A 22,409-nucleotide genomic window follows, 5' to 3' on the forward strand; every position below is an offset into this window, starting at 1 on the left:
GAATCTGTAATAATCAAATTGAACATGTAAAATAATAAGTTTTTTTCCACATTCAACACAGAATGCTAGTTTTACTGTTGGGTTAAAAGCCTTAAAATCCAGAGAAGTCTTGATACAAAACCTGAGAACAGAACTCACAAATTCCACACAGGTTTATTCAATAAGATGCAGAATTTCAAAGCGGTAAAAAAACAGCTTCTCAAACAGTTATTAAAAATCTTATTTCGTTTGTTATGGCATTGTTAGTACAAAAAAAAAGTCCCGTAACTGTTCTCAATAAGCACTACACACCCTCGTGTCTGAATGTGTTCTAAAATGGTTCTTTTGTAAAACCATTCACATCGCACATTACAGGTGAACTAGAAAATGCAGTTTGTAAAAAAATAAATATCCCTTTGTTGCTGGAAATATCTTCTTGACAGTCGCTGGATAAAAAAATGTTGTTACCCAGGTGCTGCAGGTTACAGACGACATCTCTGTAGAGGGGAAATATATTTAAAAACCTATACTTTAATATTTTGATTTTGGCTCATGACTCTCTTGCACTGACAAATACTTTTTAAAAAAGTATCATTTACATGGCTTTTCAGGTACTTTTGCTGAGTTGAAATGTTCCTACCAGAACAAGGTAATAAAGGTCAAAAGGTCAAAAAATAAAAACGTTCCAATGACTGCATGAATGTTATATTACAGTCCAAGGATCATGGTCTGGAAAGAGTTAAAGATTGATGCAAATCCACGTAAAATATTTCCTTCTCCACGTATCAGTGGGTTTGAGCTTTAAACAGGAAGCTAACCAACCCGCATTCCTGCAGCGTGTTCTGTTAATTCCAAGAGTAAGCGAGGTTTGAGAGACATATCTCATCACAGGCTGAACAAAACCAGCACTCTGCTTGCTAGCACCGAGCTAGCAGGCTACCTCTTATATTTAAATCAACATTTTAGCAACTGCTAGCTTGCAAATCACAAAGAAGTTAAAAACATTCACAGGAAATGACGCTTGTAGAAACACAGTCAGCTCTTAAAGCCCTGAAAGGTGTGCACTTCCAATATGGCTGCCGGAGTGTGTTGCTGGATGTCACCTGAGTTTCACTTGGGTTCAACATGAGGACTGATCCTGTGAAGCACCATATGTGGGGATGTGGGGGGGGGGGTAACAAACACAACTAATAATTCAGAAGAAAATAACTTATTTACAGCACCATGGTGGGTGTGGTGAGAGAAAACATGGTTGCCTGCTTTGGCTCTCCCTCTGGACAGTGTTGTGAGTGTTTCTATCTCCGAGTGTGACCGGCATAGCTGTTCTCAATGCACAGCACCACGTAGGAGCTGGAGCAGCGGCTGGAGCTCTGCTGGAGGAGGCTGCCGCTCTGCAGCGACGACGCCATGCCCTTCTGCTCCTGGTCGCCCAAGCGCCACGTCTCACAGAAATTGTCGTCTTGCCGCTGCCCGGCGCTGTTCGACCCGTGCCACGTCATCTTCTCTGGCCTGGGATGAATTAGAGAGCAGCAGGGGGTTATTTTGTCTGTCGGATGTGTTTGTGCTGCCTGAAGAGGTGACGATATTCCCTCACCATGTGCTGTCGCTCAGAACGTCTTTACCATCGAAGGAATAGATCGGCACGTCGTGCTTCATTCGGCCGTCGTTAAAGATGGAGTCCCAGTTGTCAAACAGAACCTCGTCCTGAGAAAGACGGAGATTTAATCGCATTAAACTCTCAACCTTATGTCAACATCCAAAAGAATCTGAATTAGGTCTAGTTACATAGAATATGAGAATATCCTCGGTTTAATCTTTGTGCTATGCTAATATAATCCTGGTTGTAGCTTCATAGTTATAGCTCGGTGAATAGAGTGGATAATCTGGATACCTTCAGGTTGACGATTGGTATGCGGTCCCGGTCGGCCTTGCGGACGATGCTGTGCAGATCTTGTAGCCTGGAGGACAAGAAGGCCCGGAAAGTTCCCTTCATCCCGATGGCCTGCGCCTGAGTGAAGCACAGGAAGTCTGCGCCGCGGATGCCCCGCATGCCGCCAGTCTGAGGGGTGTTCAGGGCGATCAGGTGGAGCTGCAGAAACAAGGCCAGTGGTAATATTTAATATTCCAGTGAAATGTTCAGCAGATGTGAGAGTGCTGGTTCTCATCCGGTCTGTCTTACCCCTGGACCAGATGAATGATGGTGGACTGGAAGCTCAGGCTCAGGTGGAGGTGGTCTTCGGTGAGGCGTGACTGGGTACCGGCCGTCTGGGTATGAAGGGCGCTCGTGACCCGTGTGGATGGAGTACCGACCATCTGGCTGATCATAGCGCTCAGAATAACTGGGGTACCTGGGATCTGTGGGCGAGGGGTACCGCGGGTCTGGCTGGTGGCGGGAGTCTGGCTGGTAGCGGGGATCAGAGTGGGTTGGATATCTGGGGTCGGGGTATGACGGGTGCGAAGGGTGTTTTGTGTCGGGCTGTGATGGTTGTCTAGTGTCGGGCTGGACCGGGTGCTCGGGGGTCCTATGGTGGTCGTGGCTGGAGGTGTTTTGGTGGTGATCTTGGGAGTAGGGGACGACTGGCGGTGATTCAGCAGTTGCAATTTCATTATCCTGAAAGTAATATGCTGGATTAGCATTAAAGCAGGATGTTTAACATGTGAAGAAAACCATAGAAGAAGAATCTGACTCACGTCCACGTTGGGTAATTCAATATATTGTCCAAGCTGGAAACAGAGAGGAGTTTACATGACGAATGTGAACAAAAGAGAAAGGAATTCTGGGTCAGTGAGGGGTGAAGGTTTTACATGGACTTGACGAACTCCATCCCGGACGCGCACGTAGAGGTCAGTTTGTTCAATGACATACACCAGCGAGCCCTCAGGCTGGCGCCGGGCTGTGGTCGTCATGGTGTCAAAAGACCTCAGCACCGTCACCTAGCAACGCACAAACACGTTCATCGTTACGGGTGTGTTATCATCACAGGTGGGAAAAAACTTATGTCACTCACCCCTGATGTGTGTACAGGTAGGCCAGGCGCTCCAGGTGGTCCTGGAGGTCCAGGGATGCTGATGGCTGCCATTCATAGAGGGGGGGAGGGAGGGGTCACATCAGATTACATGACGCCAGACTTCATCTTTAATATTTTGGTGTGTCATGAGTATTTCTCACTCTGTGTTCCCCTGTCAGCTCCCTGATGGAACGATCCTGGTGGTCCTGGTGGCCCTGGCGGCCCTTGTGGTCCAGGTCGCCCATCATAGCCTCTACCTGGAAGCCCAGGCGGCCCTGGAGGGCCCGGTGGACCGAGCTCGGGTTCACCTTTGGGACCCTAATGGAACAGGTCCAGGTGGGGGTTTAGATTGTGATTTCTCCAAAGTGATCTGACAGATTTGTTTCTGAGTGAGTTTACCGGAGGGCCAGGCTCTCCTGGTGGTCCAGCCACACCCCCTCCATACCGGTGGTTATAATATCCTCCACCGGGTTCTCCTTTCTCTCCTTTTGAACCGGTTTCACCTTTCATCTCATTCTGGCCAAACAAACATGTAAATAATATAAAGACCCTGAGGAATGCTGATTATTGATCTATAATCTATGACCCAGATTGGAGGCCTACCCTTAAAGCATGGAGGTCAAACGTTGATCCCAAACCTGGATCAGAGACAAACGCTTTATTTGAATCCGCCGACATCATATAAACATTTTTATAATATGTGTGCATAGATGGGAGTCTGTGTACCTGTCGCGTCTAGTGCCCCTGGTGGTCCGCGGTCGCCTTTCTCTCCTTTAACAGCTGCAAACGAGATGGAAAGCAGAAACATTTGAGCGTAGACATTTTTCCAAGCTTTCACCTGCTTCCTGTTTTTCTGACTTTCTTTTTCACTCATGAAATATGAAATGAATTTACCTGGGAAGGATCTGGAGAACAGCTGAAATCAAAGGTGATTAATTATTCATCCACAACGCATGAATCAGCGAATTCTAATCCCTCCTGATATAAAAAATAATGCTTTCCAAAGAGAGTGGAGAGTTTAGACTCACATCAAAGGGAGGTCCAGGAGGTCCTGGGGGCCCTGGTGGACCTGGAGGACCCTGGAAAAGAACACATATGATTGGCTCCTGTGTGATAATGAGGATTCTGGACACAGATGGGACAAACCAGTGACACTCACAGGATAAGAAAACCCAGACCCACCGCCTACATCTCCCTTCGCTCCTTTGGCGCCATTCAGCCCGGGACGACCCTACAATAAACTCAGTATTAACACCGTTAAAGAATCTGTGTTTCCAAAGATGGTGTTATGAAATTCAACTTACCGGCCTGCCTGGAAACCCAATCTCTCCCTTTGGACCTGGAGAACCATGTGAACCCTGAAAGTAAATACAGACTCTCAGGTTTTTAAACTCATTCAAAGATGTATTATATGGTAGATAAATCTATTTACATACTGGAGGTCCCACAGGGCCTGGAGGTCCAAATCCACCCTGTAAATGAAGAAAACATCATCAGACATTTAAAACAAGGTCCCATGACAAACTTTGGAAGTGTTGGTCTTTAAATAGAAATCTTAAAGAACAGTATTTCTGATGTAGATGAGCACTACTCTAGTTTTAAAAGGTTCTTACCTCCGGTCCTGCTAGACCTCCAAAGTACAGAGGTCTTCCATCGGGCCCCACGATGATACCAGGTTCTCCTTTCTGACCCTGAACCAAACAGAAAAAATTACAACCACAAATAAACCAAAGTAGATGTCTGAATAGAATCTTACCTTAGGTGCATATCCTGGGGGACCGGGGTCTCCTTGGTTTCCTTTCGGTCCCATGGGCCCCTAAATGCAAACAGAACACTGACTTCCTCCTGTTTTTATCATGTGGTGATGATGATGATGATGATGATGATGGTGGTGCTGATACATACTGGGAATCCTGTGTGACCTGGGATACCACCCTGTGGAGGACAGAAGGACAACACATGAAGAGGAAGAACATGGGTTGTTCAGATGAGTGAGAACGGTTTCAGTGCGGAGAGACTGATGGCAACCGTCAGGTGACCACTCACCTGCCACCCCTCGCTCCAATAAAGGTCATTAAACTACGGCAAGACAGAGGGAGGGTAGTTAGTGGGGGGGGTAGTGACTGTTAGTGGATGGGTGGGTGAAGCACGCATTTAGTACGGCTGGCTCGTGAGGTTAAACTCATTACTGTTGCTATGGTAACCACTTACATCTCCACCCGACTGGTAGATGATTTGCCCAGGAGGTCCGGGAGGCCCCGGAGGTCCGGGTCGCCCGCCATCTCGCCCTGGAAGACCCTACCACACACACACAAAAAAAACACTCCAGTACATCAGAACAGGTGAAGGAAGCTCAAAATCTTTCTCAAAAGCATCCAAAGGGGTAAAAATGGACTCACTGCGTCTCCTTTCAACCCCCTCTCTCCCTTTTCACCCTAAAACGTGAAGACAACTTTGAAGCAGAGTCGGATTTACACGCGTGTTCCATGTGAAGAACGGAAATCAGGCTTCCTACCGGCTGTCCAGGGAACCCGTTCATGCCGGGGATCCCAGGAGTACCCCTGGACCCCTCTGCTCCTTTGTCTCCATGGAGGCCCGGTAAACCCGGTTTACCCTGTGTATCACAGTGACATCACTGAAACTCCTCCCAACGAAGGCCTACAAATACATTGAACAATGGGTTGTACTTACAGGTAGGCCTGCAATACCAGGTGGGCCCTAGAAGACAAAACACAGGTTACATGAAAAGGAGGAGGGGGTGCTGTAAAGAGGTCACGGATCTCATGTGGGTGACTGGGTACCTGTGGTCCAGGTGGGCCTCTGAGTCCAGGTGAACCATTTGTGATGTCAACTCCAACCTGTAAGACGAGACGATAAGCCCGCTTGTCACCCAGTCTGCTTGTGAAGCTGCTCCTTTGGGACAATCAGGTACTTACAAAACCCTCGCCGTATGGGGGCCCTGGTGGCCCAGGTGGACCCTGAGGTCCAGGAGGTCCCATGGGACCTGGAAGCCCAGCCAGCCCACTCTGACCTGGTGTACCAGGCCTTCCTGGCACACCTTCATCACCCTGAGGTGAGATAGAGGAAATGAATGACCAGAATTAGAATGATGAGGATGTTGAGGATGTTAATGATGGTGATGATGATAAAGAAGACATCCAGGATGATGAGAAGAAAAGTGAAGTTGCTCTTGGTGAGTTTGAGGAGGGTGGAGTTTAATTTTTCAGATTTAAAGTGAAGAGAAAGAAAATGAAAATTCATTAAAGGGAAAGGATGAACCAAAGCAGAGACCCCGCCCCCATCCCTGCCCCCCCCCCCCAGTACCTGCCACCATTACACACCGTAGAGGATGGAGTTAAGTAAGAGAACAGGTCCGAGAAAAAGTCTTGGCTTTCTTGCTAGAGGAACAAACATGGAAGACAGAATCTGTGTGGATCCACAAACGTTTCATTTTCCTTTCGGACATGTGGGGCAGATGTTTGGACTCACCTTCTCTCCAGACGGTCCTGGGAGGCCCAGCTCACCTTCATCACCCTGGAGGTCAAACATCAGAGGGACGTTAACCACATCTGTGGAAGCCACTGATGGTGTCTTACAGTCTTTGGAGGATTCTCACCTTAATGCCTCTGAATCCTGGTGGACCAGGAGGACCAGGAGGACCAGGAAGACCCTGAAACAGCACACAGATGGTAAGAATCCCCCATCGCCTCTGGTCATGTCCTATTTAAAAGAACTTACCGGCAGACCGGGGGCTCCATCCATTCCAGGCGGTCCCGGAGGTCCAAAGGCTACTGGACCATCTGGTCCCAATACCACTGAAGTCCCAGGAGGGCCAGGAGGACCGGGGGGTCCAGGGAGGCCTGGAGGTCCATGTATGCCCTGGGTAAAAAACCACAAAGTGGTGGATTGTGTAAAAACCTGTTTGGAACCCTTTATATTTAAATGATTGTCTACGTACCCGGACTTTGTCCCAATCCGGGAATCCTGAGCCCTCCATGTCGATGAAGGTCTATGATAAAATAAATCAGTCCAAAGCAGCGAGGAATAGGGTGTAAAATAATCAGTACAAAGGTGTTTGCAGTGTGGACATACGGGGCGGTCACCAGCACCAGGTCCAGGAGGTCCTGGTGGACCAGGGGGCCCTCTAGGTCCTGGTTGGCTATCTCCAGTTTCACCCTGGAAACAGGGAATCAATTAATACCACCTTCAATAAAAGGAGTTCGAGATTCTGCTTCCAGTCTGTGTGATGACCTTTTGGCCTTTGGGGCCAGAAATTCCTGGACTTCCTGGGAAACCTCGAGGCCCAAGAGGACCCTGGTCAGATGAGAAAGAACAGATCAGTGACCCTGTTTTATATAAATATGATAGTTTGCTTGATAAAAGCAGAGATGCTTACAGCAACGCCATCCTCTCCTGGATCGCCCTAGAAGACAAAGATCAGTGAGTGACAGCCAGAATAGAAGTCAGTTTTCCTGAGACTCGGTTCTCACAGGTTCTCCATTAACTCCTGCAGCTCCTGGTGATCCATCTGGCCCTGGTGGCCCGGGTGGTCCAGGAGGGCCAGATACCTGCTGCACAACAGATCCGTCCCCAAGTCGAACCACTTCAGCTGCAGGTCCAGGAGGGCCGGGGCGCCCCTGGGGTCCCTGAGCCCCACGTTCTCCTTTGTTGCCGGGGAATCCGAATCCGGAGCTCCCCTAGTGAAGGAGAGGAGCAAATATCAAAAGGATTTATGATCGCACATCACCAAACCCCCTGGGGTGTTTTGGGTGAAAATGTAATAATAATAATAATAATAATAATAATAATATAAATCATTTTATATCTTGATATATAAAAAGTTTTGTAGGTAACTTACCTTTGTACCTTTGTCTCCCTGGTAAAAAGAAAAAACACAATTGTTTCATGCAGTTGATCACACAGATTTATATACCTTCTGTCCTGGTGTCTTAAGATCAACAGCGCCAGAAAAAAGTTTTCATTCATGTTCTCAATGAAATGAGCTTTTTTACCCCTCCATGACATTTTACTTACTTTTGCACCTTTTCCCCCCTGAAAACAAAATAAAGTTGAATATTTAGTTGAATCATTACAAGCATGAACATTAAACGTGAATAACGAGCCACAGATGGACAGACTGATCTTCTACCTGCACTTCTCCACCCAGAGAGACGGAACCAGACCTGGACCCGGAATCTCCCTTTGGCCCTGCAGAGCCCATGTCCCCCTTCGAGCCTTTCTCTCCTCTGTCACCTTTAGGGCCAGCGGGACCTGCAGGACCTGTCACATCAAACAAGTTGATCAGTTAGGAACATCATCATCATCGCCACACGAAAGAAACAGCTGGGAGAAGAGATGGTGTGTTCATAATTGGACCGTTTTCTCCCCTCCAGCGCCCTCTAGTGGACACATTTAGGTTGGTGCAAAGGTTATATCTGTGGTTCTCAGTCTAGTTTAGCTTTCCTGGATGTGTCCCAACACCATGATAGTGATATGGGAAGTTACGCAAAGGGCATTCCTGGATCCACTTTTGTCTGGATCTGCATCTACATCTGATGGCTTCCCTTCCATCTAAAGCTTGATTATCTCATCATGTGTGGATCGAGATTCTTTTCCTGCGTTTTTAATTGTTAATTTTTTAAAGGAAATTTTAAAGCTGAAGGATAATTTCCATCTCCCTCCTGCAGGACCCCCACCCCCTTCACTTCTTAAAGTTGCCACAAGGGGAAGCTGAAGATCCTGAAATGAGGCTGATTCGCTGAAACCTTGCAGCAAAACTCCCCTCATCAGGTCCAGACAGGCTTCAATGGGACATATTTCTATTCAAAATCACAGTGATTCTGCAGGACGGTTCTTTGGCTTTGGCTGCTGCATGAATAAAACCTTCCATTACATCTGTTTTCCTGCTGTGTGCTGAATGTGTGTTTTGGCAGCGACACACCAAAGGTTTGTTTACCTGTTTCCCTGAGTTTGCTTCCTTGAGAGGTTATCACAGGTGGTTCAGGCATGGGGCGGAGGGACGCAGGCGTGGTCTGGAAAAAGAAGATAATACAATAAGAGAGAATGTGTTGCCATCATCCCTGAGACTGCCAGCTCTTTGTTCTCCAGCTGGTTTGTTGTTTAGCTCGATAAAAACAACTGGATGGGTTCCCACCTTCACAGTGTGTCCACTCTGCGTCCTGATGCCTTCACCGCTGCCAAAGTCGCCAGACGCCTAGAAGACAGAGGAAGATGTTCAAGAAACGCATTCATGCAATTTGACTCTTGTCCTTAAAGACAAACTCTCACAGCATCTGAGTCATCCTCATCGTCACACAGACGCTCAGCAGCCCGAGGGTTTCCCACCAGTTTCAGCTCGGACATCTCACCCTAAAAGACACAAACATGTCATCAGGACATTTGATTTCACTGTTATGGAAACCCTTTGTGTTTAGAGACAGTTTTATTAGCTTCTCCAGAGGGAACTGACTCATGCAGCTGCTTTTGCCCCTCTTAATCCTCGACCAGTTTCTGGTTCCTCACCACCAGGAAGAAAATATGGAGTCAAGGTGGGCTTTATGATGTGTGACAGCTGAGAATATTTTACCTTGGAGACCAGTTTGTACCTTAAAAAGGTATTTTATTATGTCAGCTGCACAGAAAAGAACATTTTTCTTAAGTTCTCACCTTTTTTTTGGTCACCTGGGTCACCGGCTGTCAGAGGTCAAAGGTGACAGGGGTGGGAAAATAGATTTACAAGCACGGCATGGGTTAAGACTGCCCTTCCTGTTGCCTGACAGGAAGCGGCCTTGAGGTACCACAGGGAAATGTTCAGAAGTGGTTTGACCGCATCAGATGTAAACTTACAGAGCATTATCTGGCCTTATTCAGGTCCCTTGGGGGACATTTGTAGGAAGATTCATTTCTGTTTTTCATTCATGTCCGTCAGAAACATAATGAGCCAACATCTCTGGAGTATGAGAACTTCCCCCATTCTTACCCTAGAGATTATGGCTCAAAAACTAACATGTTTTCCCAAAAGTAAGTTGCAAAAATAAACTACATTGTTAACTGATTGGTTTCTTTGGAGAGCCGAACCTCACGTGTTTAGCTATCAATCTTATGTGTGGTTGAGGATGCTCCAGTGTTGGATCTCCATGTTTACTCCATAAAAGAATGGATGCTTCACACACAGCCTCCTTGTGTCTAAATTAGGAAGACAACTATTGAGATCTGCATCAGCTCATAAAGATCGTATCACAGAGTGGTCCTCCTTATCTACATGCATCAGAAGGTTACCATATACAGACTGCACAGCCCATTGAAGCACTGACTCAGAGATACAACACTTTCGTATTCAAGAATTACCTGGAACTTTGCATCGTCAGCTCCTCCTGCCTGTCCCACAAAGACACCCGCCCCGGTGTCCAGCTCCATGGGATCCGGCGAACGCTCAAACTTCACCACCTGAGGCTCAGAGTCGCATCCCTGGTAGAAGGTCACCTGATCCTCAAAGACTGACAGCGAGAAGCGGGACCAGGTGTTCACCAGGCTCGGCACGTCGAAGCTGGCCGCCTCGTAGGAAGCTTCAGAGTCGGGTTCGGTGTAGAAGAACTGCACCTTCTGACGGCCGGACTTGACCGCGCTCAGCTTGACGCCGATGTACATGATGTTCTGGGGCCCGTCGGTGATGGAGAAGAGGACAGAGGAGGTGAGGGTGGAGGGCTTGACGTGGAAGACAAGGGAGAACTGGCGGTAAAAAGGATTGGGAATGTGGACCACGGCCGGCTGGCCTGACACCGCTCCTGACGTGAAGATGTAGGAGGCCTCCCCTCCTGGCCCGTAGACCCTGGTGATGTCATCCGGTGGAGGGTCCCCGATTAGCTGAAGTAGGGTGACGCCGCTCTCCACTGCAGGACAGGCAGAAAGATTCAGACTGAGAAGGATTCAGGAAAGAACTCGTCAAAGGTCCATGCCGATGTCAATAGGATCCAGGAATTCTTTCATTTTCAACATATACAGAACATATTTTGTTATTTTATTGTTATGAGTGCGCTTGGAGAGAGAATCAGCCTGAAGCTCAGAAATGATCAGCAAATCACAAGTTCTTTGGAAGAGAGAAGTTAGAAAGTAGAATGCAAGTACCTCCAACTTGAACATCAGGAAAACGTTGTTCCTTGACTTTTAACTTGAATAAATAATATGAAATTAGTTTTTTAACATGTATGAACTATTAAAATCAATTAAAAGTTTATGAATATTAAACTTGTAATTGATACTTCTTCTAAAGATAATAAATTTAATGGCTCAAACTTCTGACTGTCTTGCTACAGTAGCCTGTGAGGGTCAAATTAATGGAAACGTTGTGATATTTTGGTTCCCAGAGTTTCAGATCGCCCAAAGGGACTGATGGTTACGTTCTCATGGACCGGCATCACGAGGGACACGGTTTTGGCCTGGCAGAAGCTTCCAGTCGGGGATCTCCTGAGGACGGCCTGTCGTCCCAGATTCATGGCTGAGATTCACTCTGTGCGTTACGGGGTCACAGAGGTCAGCAGCCGTGGGGTTTGTAGATGATGTGAACGTATTAAACATGGCTAATAACATTTCAGTTTATATTAGGAGTAATCCTAATCCAAACAGGACCAATCAACAGGTGATGTCTTAAGGAAGGGGCAGGGCTTATGTCTTGGTATGAACTTCTTCCTGCATGTACTCTGGAACAAGAAGTTCTCTAAGGGACAACCGCCCAAGTCAGAACTGGCGGGAGGAATCTGAACACATGTCCTCACACACACTGAATGCTGCCTGTGTTATCTCCACGACCGCGTCCCGTGGGATTTTGTCCAATGGGAGCTGAGGAAGGCTGCGCCAGGTGGTCAACTTCCCACTGGAGGCACCTGCTATTGGTTAATCTGACAGTGACACAGCTGTCGCAGCTGTTTCTCCAACCAGGTGGGTGAAGAATGGAGAATATTTGATAACTGACAAGAAGGAGACTTCCTCTTGTGAATGCGTTTATTGAAGTTTGGCATCTGGAAGCTGTCCAGTCCCACCACAGCTCTCCCACTAACCAGAGCACTCGGGAAAAAGCTCCCATGACTTAGAACAATTTGTGCCAGTGATTGTTTCTTTGTTGGACTCAAATTTCAGCCTCAGGCTCCTTGAATGTACTTCATGAGAACCAAAAAGCATTCTGGGAAGAGGAGGAAATTGAACTAAGAACCGGAAAATGTGTATAACTACCAATTAAATGTCAAATTAAATCTTATAATTAAATGTTGTGGACATTATTTCAAATTGGGACATAGTTTTGTGGTAGATTTTGTTCATTGATTACTCTACTAGCTAGAATAATCATTTATCAGCTGAGAGATGCCGCCTCATCACCTTAACCCAGGTGTCTGCTCATGGCCTCCTCCTTGTCTTCACGCTAGCACGATTTATTGTGTGGAAGAACAACAAACAGCAATGTTTCACAGCCCTGAAGGCAAATAAAAGGATGAGCTCATGTATTCTGTTCCACTGGATTACTGAAGTACCACATCTGCATGTTCCAGCGTTTCACCACAGAGAAACTCAATGCCTGTTTTACTGTGAGAAGAAAAGAGACGGACAGATGGACAGAGAGGCAGAGGAAGGAAATGCGTGTCAGATGTCCATGGGAAAGTGGACCATGAGGGAGTCCGATAGGATGAAGAGCCGGTCCCAAAAAATCTGAACGGACACAAAATGTCAGTAAGAACAGGCGGAAATGTCAACACATGACAAATGCGCTCCTGCAGGAAATCAGGAGGAACATAAACAGAATGAAAGCTTCTGAATGTACAACAGGCCAGATTTTAATCCCTTTAACTAATACTCTGGGACACATTGACTGGTTTCTGCTCAGTGAGAGGAGGAACAGTGGAGTCCATGCAGTAAAAACAAAACAAAACGCTAGAGTCATATGCAAGTGGCATCACAAGTGCTCTTCAAACCCAGGAATAACACTGAACTCTTTAAACTCAGTTAAAAAAAACAAAAACAGAATTGAGTTCACTCTGGATCGCTGCAACCTAAAATTTCTGCAAAGAAATTTGTTTGTAGTCTATAATCAAATAAAAGCAGGAAGTTTTTTTGCGTGCAAAAGGTTGAGGAACGTTACGCCTCAGTCAAAGCATGCCTCAACCAGAGCTTACTACCTCCGTCTGCAGGCTGCAGGCCTTATTTGGAGAAGTAAGCACTGGAATAACAAACTAATCTAATGGTGTAATCATACACCGTAAGAACCTCCATCTGTTTCTCCACCTTTAATTGGGTTACAGAATAACGTACAGCCTTTAAATCCCTCCATTCACACCAGCAACAAGCGGCAATTAAGCCACCAGGTTGGACCTTCCGCTGCAGCGCTGTCCTCCTGGGACCGACCCAGCTGGAAGTCCATTTGGCATCAGTTGACACTTCAAACCGAGGTGGCACAGCCGGTGACACCCGTGACACCCTCTGCTCCCCCAGCCAGACCCCCTAATCCATGTCTGAATACACACAGAGCAAATTAAAGTTGACAGATGAGGGATTAGCAATTCTTTGAGTGTGGATGCTTTGCTTTTTTTTTGGAGCAGTTTTTTTTTTTCTGCAGGCCTGACACCATGTAGTTATATCAGCCAGAAGACTGAGCGTATTTATTTTCATATCATGCATTTTCTTTTTTGTTCCAGTTTAGTCCTGACATTGCTGTAGAAACAGTTTACAGTCTTTGTGCTAAGCTATCGTAGCTCCAGCTACATATTTCCTGCACATTCCAGGTTAATGACCAGAATCAATTTGCATCTCAGACACAAGCATCACTGCGCCCTGACAGTGAATAACTTTCCTCATAGAGCGGGCAGTTCCCCCACATGCGTAAAAAACCCCCTTGCTCCATTCTTTGTGTCTGCTCATCTCCCAACACTTGATAAACACCCATTAAGTGTTGCTGGGTGGGCGACCGGCCGCGCCCTTTGACCTCTCTGCAGACTTCCAGCCACCCCGTCTCACCCAACTCACAAGGCTCTCTTGTTACTATGGGGTGACGCCGTCACCCTTTTCTGCTGAACCGAGCACACAATCGCCAGAACCTTCTCTTCTGATTGAATCATTTTCCCGCCCACAGCCGCGATCGTAAAATGCCATCCTCCAAACTACAGATGGTCCGATTGTTTCCGTCGCTCTGGAAGACGAAGCATCTTCTCGCCTCAAAAATGCACACGGAATTCCACTCCAGCTGATCAGCAACTGAAATATGATGATGAGTAGATAACCCAGGACAGAAAGGCGTGGCTGGCATGCAGGAGTAGGGCATGATGGGAGAAATGGAGTCGTTATTGCTGCTATGTGAAAAGAGAATAGAGGCCAATGAAAGTCAGTCACTATCTGTATTTTATAAATTGTGTTTTATGAGTTAAAATTGAACAAATCCATTAATGAAGCTTGTTTTATGAACAGCCTTTGGACATGGAGCTGGAAGCACATGATAAGCAGGTTACTTGATGTTGCTTTGGGATTTCTCCTTACTTTACACTAGTAGTGTGAACTGTCTTCAAAAATATAAAATGAATGTTGTAAAGTCTTCAAAGAACCTGTAATGTTGCCGTTGCTGACCATTGCTGACTTTTAACATCAAAATTGTGTTGTTGTTGCAATCCTGCACAAAGACAATCACATGAAGGTGGCATGCAGCCTGGGGAGGCGACGTGAGCCGTTGTGTCATGCGTTTCGTGCTAAACAACAGGTGCTGCAAGTGTGCAACAGACAGTGAGTGACACCAAACAGGAACTGCACCATCTGTACCCTTGGTTTTGCATGTTTTAACACGCTAATTGCTAAATTGTTAGTGCTTTAAATTTTTTCGGTTCAATTTCTCTGCAGACCGTTGGGAGGGGATGAGCATGATTCATTGGCTCTAGTGATGACATGTGAGTCAGATGAGTCTGAAAGCTCTATGTTTGAAACTATGTATACCCAGGTAGATTTGCAAAGGTTCTATGCTATTCTAAGATTCATTATTATTTAAGCGTTAATTATTGCAAAGGATGAAGACAACAGCCCTAAAGGTCACCGGTGATGTAAAGTACTTACAACCGCATTCAGGTGTCAACATGCAAAACCTATGAAGGGCAAAGATATCCAAGGACAGCCACAATGTGCAAACACACAGACTGGTGCTCAAACATCGACACAAGGTTGATGGACATCGGGTTCAAAATGTATCTCCAGACCGGATACATTCTAACCCGCCGGGGTTACCTCTCCAGGTACTAACTGACACACACGCAGGATGCCCGTGCTCCTGCGCCGGGTCGGGTAGGAGGTCACACTCCACTGGCAGACGGCCGTTTTCCAGAGACGCCCAGCAGCTGTCCTGCAGAACATGGCAGTAGCTGCGACAGGGCAGGTGCAGGGGCGTGGCAGAGGAAGAACACCTGGGCGCCAGTAGGAGGCAGAGGAACCACTCTGCACTGTGGTGACACCCCTTCCTCGAGAGCCACGCCCACTCCTGTAGGACCACCCCCACCTCTTCTACAGATGTGTGGTTGAAAAAATTGGGCAGTGTGAAATGTGTTGACCATTTGCCGGAGCAAATGGGCCAATCAGAAGGCACTGGGAGACAAGGTTGGCCAGAACCATTGATGCGGCTATCGTGGGAGGTTAGCGTAGCATCCGGACCACCCTCAACAGTCCCATTAAGAACATCACCTATCATCCTGGTTAAATTACCAGGCAGGACTTTATCACTGTGGAAGAACATCACAGACTGTATAACAGACCCAAGATCAGACCTGGACCCTGATCCTAACCCTGAGACATCCTCTACCTCCATCCCAGACCCCTCCTCCACCCTCTCCCCTCTGAAGTGGTTTGCATTACCCGTCACGTTAGGGTTAGCAGTCTCCACCTTCTCTGTCAGGCCTCCATCAGTAGTCCTGGCGGTCGGGGATGCGTCCCACGCCTCGACAATCTTACGGATCCCCGTGGCCACGTTGATGATTTCTTCCCCAACTCCAGACAAATCATCATCCTCCTCCTCTTCCCTCTTCTTTTCCACTGACAAGGTGGCACCTGTCACTACTGTTGGCATGGCGGCGCCTGTCGTTCCATTGGGCGCAGTGGTATTTGTCTCTCCCGTCTCCACCGGGGTCTGTGTGGTTGTTTCTTCTGGTGTGAACCACAACCAGGCCTCCAAGTCCCCGGCAAAGAGAACCAAGAGGAGACCCCACGTCTGGATCCACATGCTGCCGGATCTTACAACAATCCTGCAGCAGAACTCCACTCAGTCGTCTCTCTGTTAGCCAATCAGTCGCCAGTTCAGTCCGAGCTGTTCAAGGGCCACTGAGCATCGGCTGAATGAAAGCAAGGACATAAAACTCTTCTCGGAGACCCACCCAGTGGACGGCTGCAGCAACCTCCCTCATGAAAAAGCACTGACATGGATGGGGGGACTCCCAAGTGTGGAGGCAGGCTCACTCCGCTGATGATGAAAACCATTGGCTGCTCAGAAGTTGCCCCAAACACACACCGAAACTCCTCCTCCAGTGAGTTGATGACCGGTTCCCCTAAAACGTTTCCCTCATTGTGCAGAAAAGGCATGCAGGACGTTGGTGTCACCACAACGACACCGACGTCCTGCACAGAAATAACCTCACACTTATATGTAGACCATAATAAGCCAGTTTATTCCACAGTGTGCACATTCCATGTGGTTGAGTGTGTAGGGATATGAAGTTAAGAACACAGTGTTGGGCTGCAGCCTCCTCTGCCATCAGCCAATCCAGGAAGCAGAAGTCTTTTGTAAGGTGGGGTTTTTATCGGATGTCCCACCGACTGATGGATGTGCTGCTGTTGATGCCTTATTACAAAACAGACTAAAAATTCATCTTTATTTTTGGGTCAGGTGAAATAAAAACAGTTTAGAAAGCGCTGGAATAAGGGTGCCGACAGGATGGGAATATGAGGCTAATGCTAACACTAATGTGCTGCAGTAGACAGGAAGTGGTTTCATTTTGTTTTATTCATCAACTTGTTTAAAGAGTGGAAAAGTGATGTTGTGTTCCGACATGGTGCTTTTGTGCTGAACAGACACAGTAGTGTGAGGATGACTGATAGACGGCAGCTGAGATATGATGGCAGCTGGGCAGGGCGTATCTAATTGGATCGATGCCTTAAGCTCCGCTCCCGAAGGAGTGGACTCCATTGCCTCATCGGAGAAAATCCTCTGAAAATGTACCACTTCCTGATTCCCACAGATGAGCGATAAGAAAAGGGAGGGATCCCCCCACACCAACATCTTCTCCCAGGCCGTCTCCTCCTCCATATGGCCCTGTGTGCCCCCCCATCCTCCAGCTACCCGCCTCATCTCCCAAGCTAGAACTTCCAGCTGTTATACATTCCAGCTCTCAGACCTCCCACACCCACGCAGCATGACATTTGGAGATTTGGAAACTGCCACAACTTCAAAATTTGTGCATTCATACGACAATGCTGCCGCTCTGCTGCTGTTCAGTTTGGCGAGCAGATTGTAGGCTTTGGGGGGGTGGGGGGGTGGGGGGTGCAGCAGATAAAGAGGCTCTGCAGATTGCAAAGACGAAATGATGCAGAATGAAAGAGCGATACCAACTCATGCATGAGTAAAGATAAGTACATGCACACATAATGGAGCTGCAGTATCTCATTCCTTCATTCATCAATGATTCAGAAACACAGCAGTTACTACAACATGATGCCAAAGCAGAAACCTTAACTTACCCCTTCAGATATTACATAAATCACGTTAGTTTGAAAGATAATATTTCAATGTTGTTTCTAGAATTAGAATTACAATCCTAAGGTTTTTATTTCATTATACACAATGCACAATGAAATTTAAAAGACAACTTTGCTGCTGCAAAACACAGGTAAAAAGAATACTGCCCCCAAGTGGAGGAAGACACCATTACAACCCAGGTTGAGTAAAGACAAGACTGTCAGCCCTGTTGAGATAACATGTTCTTTAATATCTGGGATGCAAAAGGCAAAGCTGTTGACTAACAGGAGAAAAACTCACTGATGTCTAAATGTCAGGAGAGGATAATGTTTGCTTGTGTGAAGATAGATATTTAAGAAGATAGATATTTAAGCACCAAACAGAGGTTCTGTGTAGAGGTAATCTATCGGACATTTCTAGTTCCTACTATCATTGTAATTCCTCAGTTATCCTGAAGAACAGTTTGTTGTGGCTGCAGTCATGACTCCTGGATCCATGTAGACTAAATATGGAACAGAACCGCACCAAAATCCAGATAAAAATATCTTTTCTGATGTGCTGAGAGCTTCTGACACCACGATTTACAAATTCTGACAGCGAGCAGACATATTTTCATACACAAAATATGAATATAAAAGCAGAGGACTGATGTTTCCCAGTAACTCCTGCTGAGTGTTTTCATTTGTTCTTGTAAAAATAAGATGAAGAAACATTGATTTTGGTCACATCTCATCAGTACCTCAGCGCTAATGCCCTGCAGACTCTCCCACATGCACGGTAACCCTCCTCTGCATTTCCTTCACTTTTCATCACCTTCAGCTGACAGCTGCTCGGACCTGCCAGGGCCACGAGGAGGGTAAGTAAACACATCACGGCATTCTGCCTCTCTGAGTTAGTGAACGTCGGTCCAAGATGGCAGCTGGTGCTTTCCACGCAGCTCCATACATTCAAGCTGCACATTAAAGCTCCAGAGGGAAACCTAAACAGTCAGATATCATCAGTTTGTGACATTTACTGCATTTCCCCCCTCAGTTAGTCCCTTTCAGCAACTCAAGAAAATGTGAATCATCTGAAAACATGCTGATTTTATTCTTCGAGAAGCATTATTGCGTAAGGAAGTCGGTCTTATTGCCCTTGGATAACCGTTCACATCTGTTTCAAGACTTTATGCTAAGCTAAAATCCTTATACTTGCACTCAAAATGAGAGCTGGAGCAGTGTTTTTACATTTAACTCAGGGCTGCAAAACATTTCATTCATAATTTTTTTTTTTAATAACTGAATAATCTGCAGGTTGAGCTTTTGAAAAAGCATCTGTTCTTATGCTGGAGGGAAAGCTGAGACTTCCACCACCTACAGAGACCCTTTCTCCCAGCATCCTGGACAGTTCTGTTTATTATTAGAGGTGTTTGAGACAGGAGGAGGTGAACAGAGGCGGCAGCTGTCTGTAAGCAGCAGTTGTGAAGATGGAAACGCAACCAGTCACAGTGTGATTACATCCCGCTGACAGGTACGAGCCCCCACCTCTCGCTAAGGCCAAATCCCAAATATGGAGATGTTCGATCGATTCCAACTAATCCCGAAAAACGAGGAAAACAAAAGTCATTTCCAGCAAACTCTTGAAAATCCTGGGATGTTTTCTTTCTTTCTTTCCTTTCATGTTGCAAATTAGGATCATTTTTGTCAATTAGATTTAAATTACTTGATGGATTAACAAAGTGGAAAAGCAGGAGACCCTTGAGGGCAGTCGTTTAACTCCTACAGTTACCGGGAGGTTTGCATGAACCATGATGGGGACCGGAGACAAACTAGACCCAGCAGCGTTGGACTGAAATCTTTCAAACAAACACAAACAACTTCTGAAACCGCACATCAGGAAGGTTTTCAAGCAATTTCCTCTCATTAACTCTGCCTTGTGTTCTGGAATTGTGGTTAGACTGGTTTTACTGGGGCGGACACAGCCTGTAGATTCAAGCATTGGACATTGTCATGCATAAAAAACCTCAGAAATGAAAATAAACCAGCCCTCAACAGGATCTTAGGGCTAAAAACTATTTATTTGTGCAAAAGTTGGGTAAATATCTTTTAGACAGAATCGTATCACAAACTTACAAATCTTTCCATCATCAGTAAATCACTGACACTCCTCCTGGATTCCTATCTGTGCTTGTTGTGTTTTCCAATCATCAAATAACTCAAACTTTGCCCCCGGAGGACATCCTGGCAGCGGTGCAGCAGAAACACCCATAACACCACCACCACCACCCCCCCCCCAACACCAGCCTCCTCCCCTGTGATCTGTCCAAGTGGGTTATGAAGCTTCGGTGCACGATCCATTAAACAACGCAGGGCGCGTGAAGACAAGACGGTCTGCTGTGGGGAATCCCACGTGTCGGTGCAGACGTGAGGAATAATTCGAAGGTGAGAACGCCGACATGAACGCCATACGGGGACAAGAAATGAAAAGTCAGAGTAATTATGAGCTTTTAAAGGTGGTTTCACTCCTGGACTTTAAATTGATCCCCCGTCTGTCCATTTCACCTGTCAGAGCTGCATTTTAGCCTCCAGAGACGTTGTCATGACATCCAGTCTTTTTAAATTCCTGCTACCCAGATATCGTATTTAAGACAATGATAGAACCCCTTAACGACAGCGTCTGTCAAAAGCAGCTCCAACCTGACCTGACCTTGAGAATCTGCGACGTTTGACATCCATTAGACATCCGTCACTTCCCCGATCGCCTCCTCAGGCAGTTCGCTGCTCTGAATGTTAACTACTGTCCTCACTGTGTCGCGTCCAGTCATGTGTGTGTGTGTGTGTGTGTGTGTGTGTTTGTGTCCAGGTTGGTTAAACCGCTCAATCATAGGGGTAGTAGAGACTTGATGTACACATGAGTAAACTCTGCCCAACAACAGCAAAGTGAGCCTGGGAGCTTCTTCTTTGTTGGTGTCACAGGCTGGTTGATTAACGGAGCTTCTTGGCCTCGGTGCTAAAGATGATTCAAAGCGCTTCTTCTTCTAGTCTCACGCGAGAATTACAACCTCAAAGGAAGGGACAATGGATGAGTCACAGGAGTCATCGGGTTGAGGGCAGCTCAGCTCCAAAACCTCTTTATGCAAGTTCAAAATGAGCGAGCCTGTAAATCAAGGCTCCATGTCCGACTGGTGTCAACAATGCGCTTCTGTTTGCGGGGGGTTGCAGTCGGAGATACGGCCTCGACTTGTGCATTCATGCACGAGGACGTTACATCACACACAAACGTACTGCTTCTTGAAGTTCATGTCCCTCCCATACATCCTGAATAAAGTGTGTAGAGCATCCATACGTCCACATGCTGCATCCAGAAACACTCCATGATATAACCCTTATCTCAGCACGCTACGTGGGGTAGATAAGCAGACAAGCAGGTGTGGGGGGGGGGGGGCGACGACAAACTACCATTATCACCAGTATGCAGCTGAGGAAACAAAGCTTCCCCAGTCCCAGAGCAGCTTTTGAGCAGCATGATCTGATAACCTGCAAAAGATACAAACATCCTCTCATCCCTCAGCATGAGGTCATCCGGTGCGAACACCTCTACGCTCGCGCAAAAAGGCGTTTGATGTTGCGTTTGTTACTGTCTGCAGGTCTTATCTGGAGGGGGGGGGGGGGACACAGGATAAAAAGCTGCCATCACAGATACAACAGCAAGTGGGGGGAATCCTCCTCACAGCTAAATGTAACACTCCTGGATGGAGTTAGAATCAGCTGAAGCTCAAGTGTCAAGACAAGCCTGGAGGAGGTTGAGTCAGGACGAGAAAAATCGTATGTAAAATTAATACATGGTTAAATATCTTTGAGTTGAATTATTGGAGATAAAGCGCTATTTGTTTTTTTCCACACAGAAGCAGACAATCAAATTTCACACGTTGCTTTTATGGAGCTTCAGGCAACAAAAAAAAAAAAAAAGCAAAACAGATTTTTAATGCCACAAATGGGCCTCGTGTTCAGACAGGCTGGAACCAGCTGTGCATCCAGACAGAAGCTATAAAATAATCTCCCTGACATTTTTCTTTTGGTGTAATTACGTCTAAGGTTCCCCAGTATTACATCCCGTCAGTGTTCGCCATGACAACAGCCGCAGCGCTCTGTTTGCATTAGTCCCAATTCCTTGTCTTTCTGGATAAAATATAGCGTCATATATCCAGTAAATGCGACCACCCCAGGGAAAAATCTCTGCTTATGCTAGAGCATCATTCACAAAGTGCTTGTATGTAGAGGCAGTAAATCTGAATGCTGAATATGTGTTTCCAGAAAAGTAGATGACATACGTTCTCATAAATCCACCCAAACTTAAATTTCAGACACCAGTAAGGCCTGAAACCCCAATAAATCTCGTCTTGGCGTGAGAGTTGTTGGGTTTAAATCTCTCATCTTCCACCGGACAAGAAGAACTGGAGGCGATTTTAGCAGCAGCAGTGGCGATGGCGGCGGCGACAACTAATGCACACCGTTCACCTTCCCAGTGGGAAGAATCCTGCAGAGAGCATCATCCGGGTTGATTAGACTCAAAATAACTCTGAAATATTTCCCAGAAGACCTTTTCTTCTTCCGGTAATGTTTGATTCAGGCACAGATTTGGATTCTGGTTGGCTTTTCATCTTTTGACAATGTCCCTCTCTTACACCGTCGGCCAATTACAAA

The 22,409-nt window shown here is 46.5% G+C and overlaps 1 protein-coding gene across 1 annotated transcript; it reads right to left on the reverse strand.

Annotated features, from left to right (window-relative positions):
- Positions 1 to 134: 134 nt before the first annotated feature.
- Positions 135 to 15,781, reverse strand: LOC137591660 (collagen alpha-1(XVIII) chain-like). Its single transcript, XM_068309795.1, has 42 exons — positions 15,234 to 15,781; positions 10,335 to 10,876; positions 9,276 to 9,356; positions 9,142 to 9,201; positions 8,944 to 9,019; positions 8,137 to 8,267; positions 8,022 to 8,039; positions 7,846 to 7,863; positions 7,478 to 7,684; positions 7,384 to 7,410; positions 7,239 to 7,301; positions 7,080 to 7,163; positions 6,946 to 6,996; positions 6,726 to 6,866; positions 6,604 to 6,657; positions 6,477 to 6,521; positions 6,329 to 6,385; positions 5,924 to 6,055; positions 5,789 to 5,845; positions 5,679 to 5,705; positions 5,503 to 5,601; positions 5,387 to 5,422; positions 5,199 to 5,285; positions 4,893 to 4,922; positions 4,744 to 4,803; positions 4,601 to 4,678; positions 4,424 to 4,459; positions 4,292 to 4,345; positions 4,147 to 4,218; positions 4,016 to 4,066; positions 3,882 to 3,903; positions 3,714 to 3,767; positions 3,591 to 3,625; positions 3,387 to 3,503; positions 3,149 to 3,305; positions 2,988 to 3,052; positions 2,785 to 2,913; positions 2,671 to 2,703; positions 2,159 to 2,590; positions 1,871 to 2,068; positions 1,574 to 1,683; positions 135 to 1,488 (listed from the first exon to the last, which is right to left on the reverse strand). The coding sequence occupies exons 1-42, from the start codon at positions 15,733 to 15,735 to the stop codon at positions 1,275 to 1,277; spliced, it is 4,542 nt and encodes a 1,513-aa protein (XP_068165896.1). The 5' UTR covers positions 15,736 to 15,781; the 3' UTR covers positions 135 to 1,274.
- Positions 15,782 to 22,409: the final 6,628 nt, after the last annotated feature.

Source organism: Antennarius striatus, chromosome 24 (assembly GCF_040054535.1).
Source record: "Antennarius striatus isolate MH-2024 chromosome 24, ASM4005453v1, whole genome shotgun sequence".
Lineage (NCBI taxonomy): Eukaryota > Metazoa > Chordata > Actinopteri > Lophiiformes > Antennariidae > Antennarius > Antennarius striatus.

Bases quoted from the DNA above. Each gene is read 5' to 3' on its own strand.
- LOC137591660 (XM_068309795.1), bottom strand. From the start codon at position 15,735: ATGTTCTTCCACAGTGATAAAGTCCTGCCTGGTAATTTAACCAGGATG. The intron at 3,904-4,015 runs GTGAGTCTAAAC...CTTTGATTTCAG, and splicing joins CTCCTGGACCTCCCTTTGAT to CTGTTCTCCAGATCCTTCCC. The intron at 3,768-3,881 runs GTAAATTCATTT...TCTCGTTTGCAG, and splicing joins GTTCTCCAGATCCTTCCCAG to CTGTTAAAGGAGAGAAAGGC.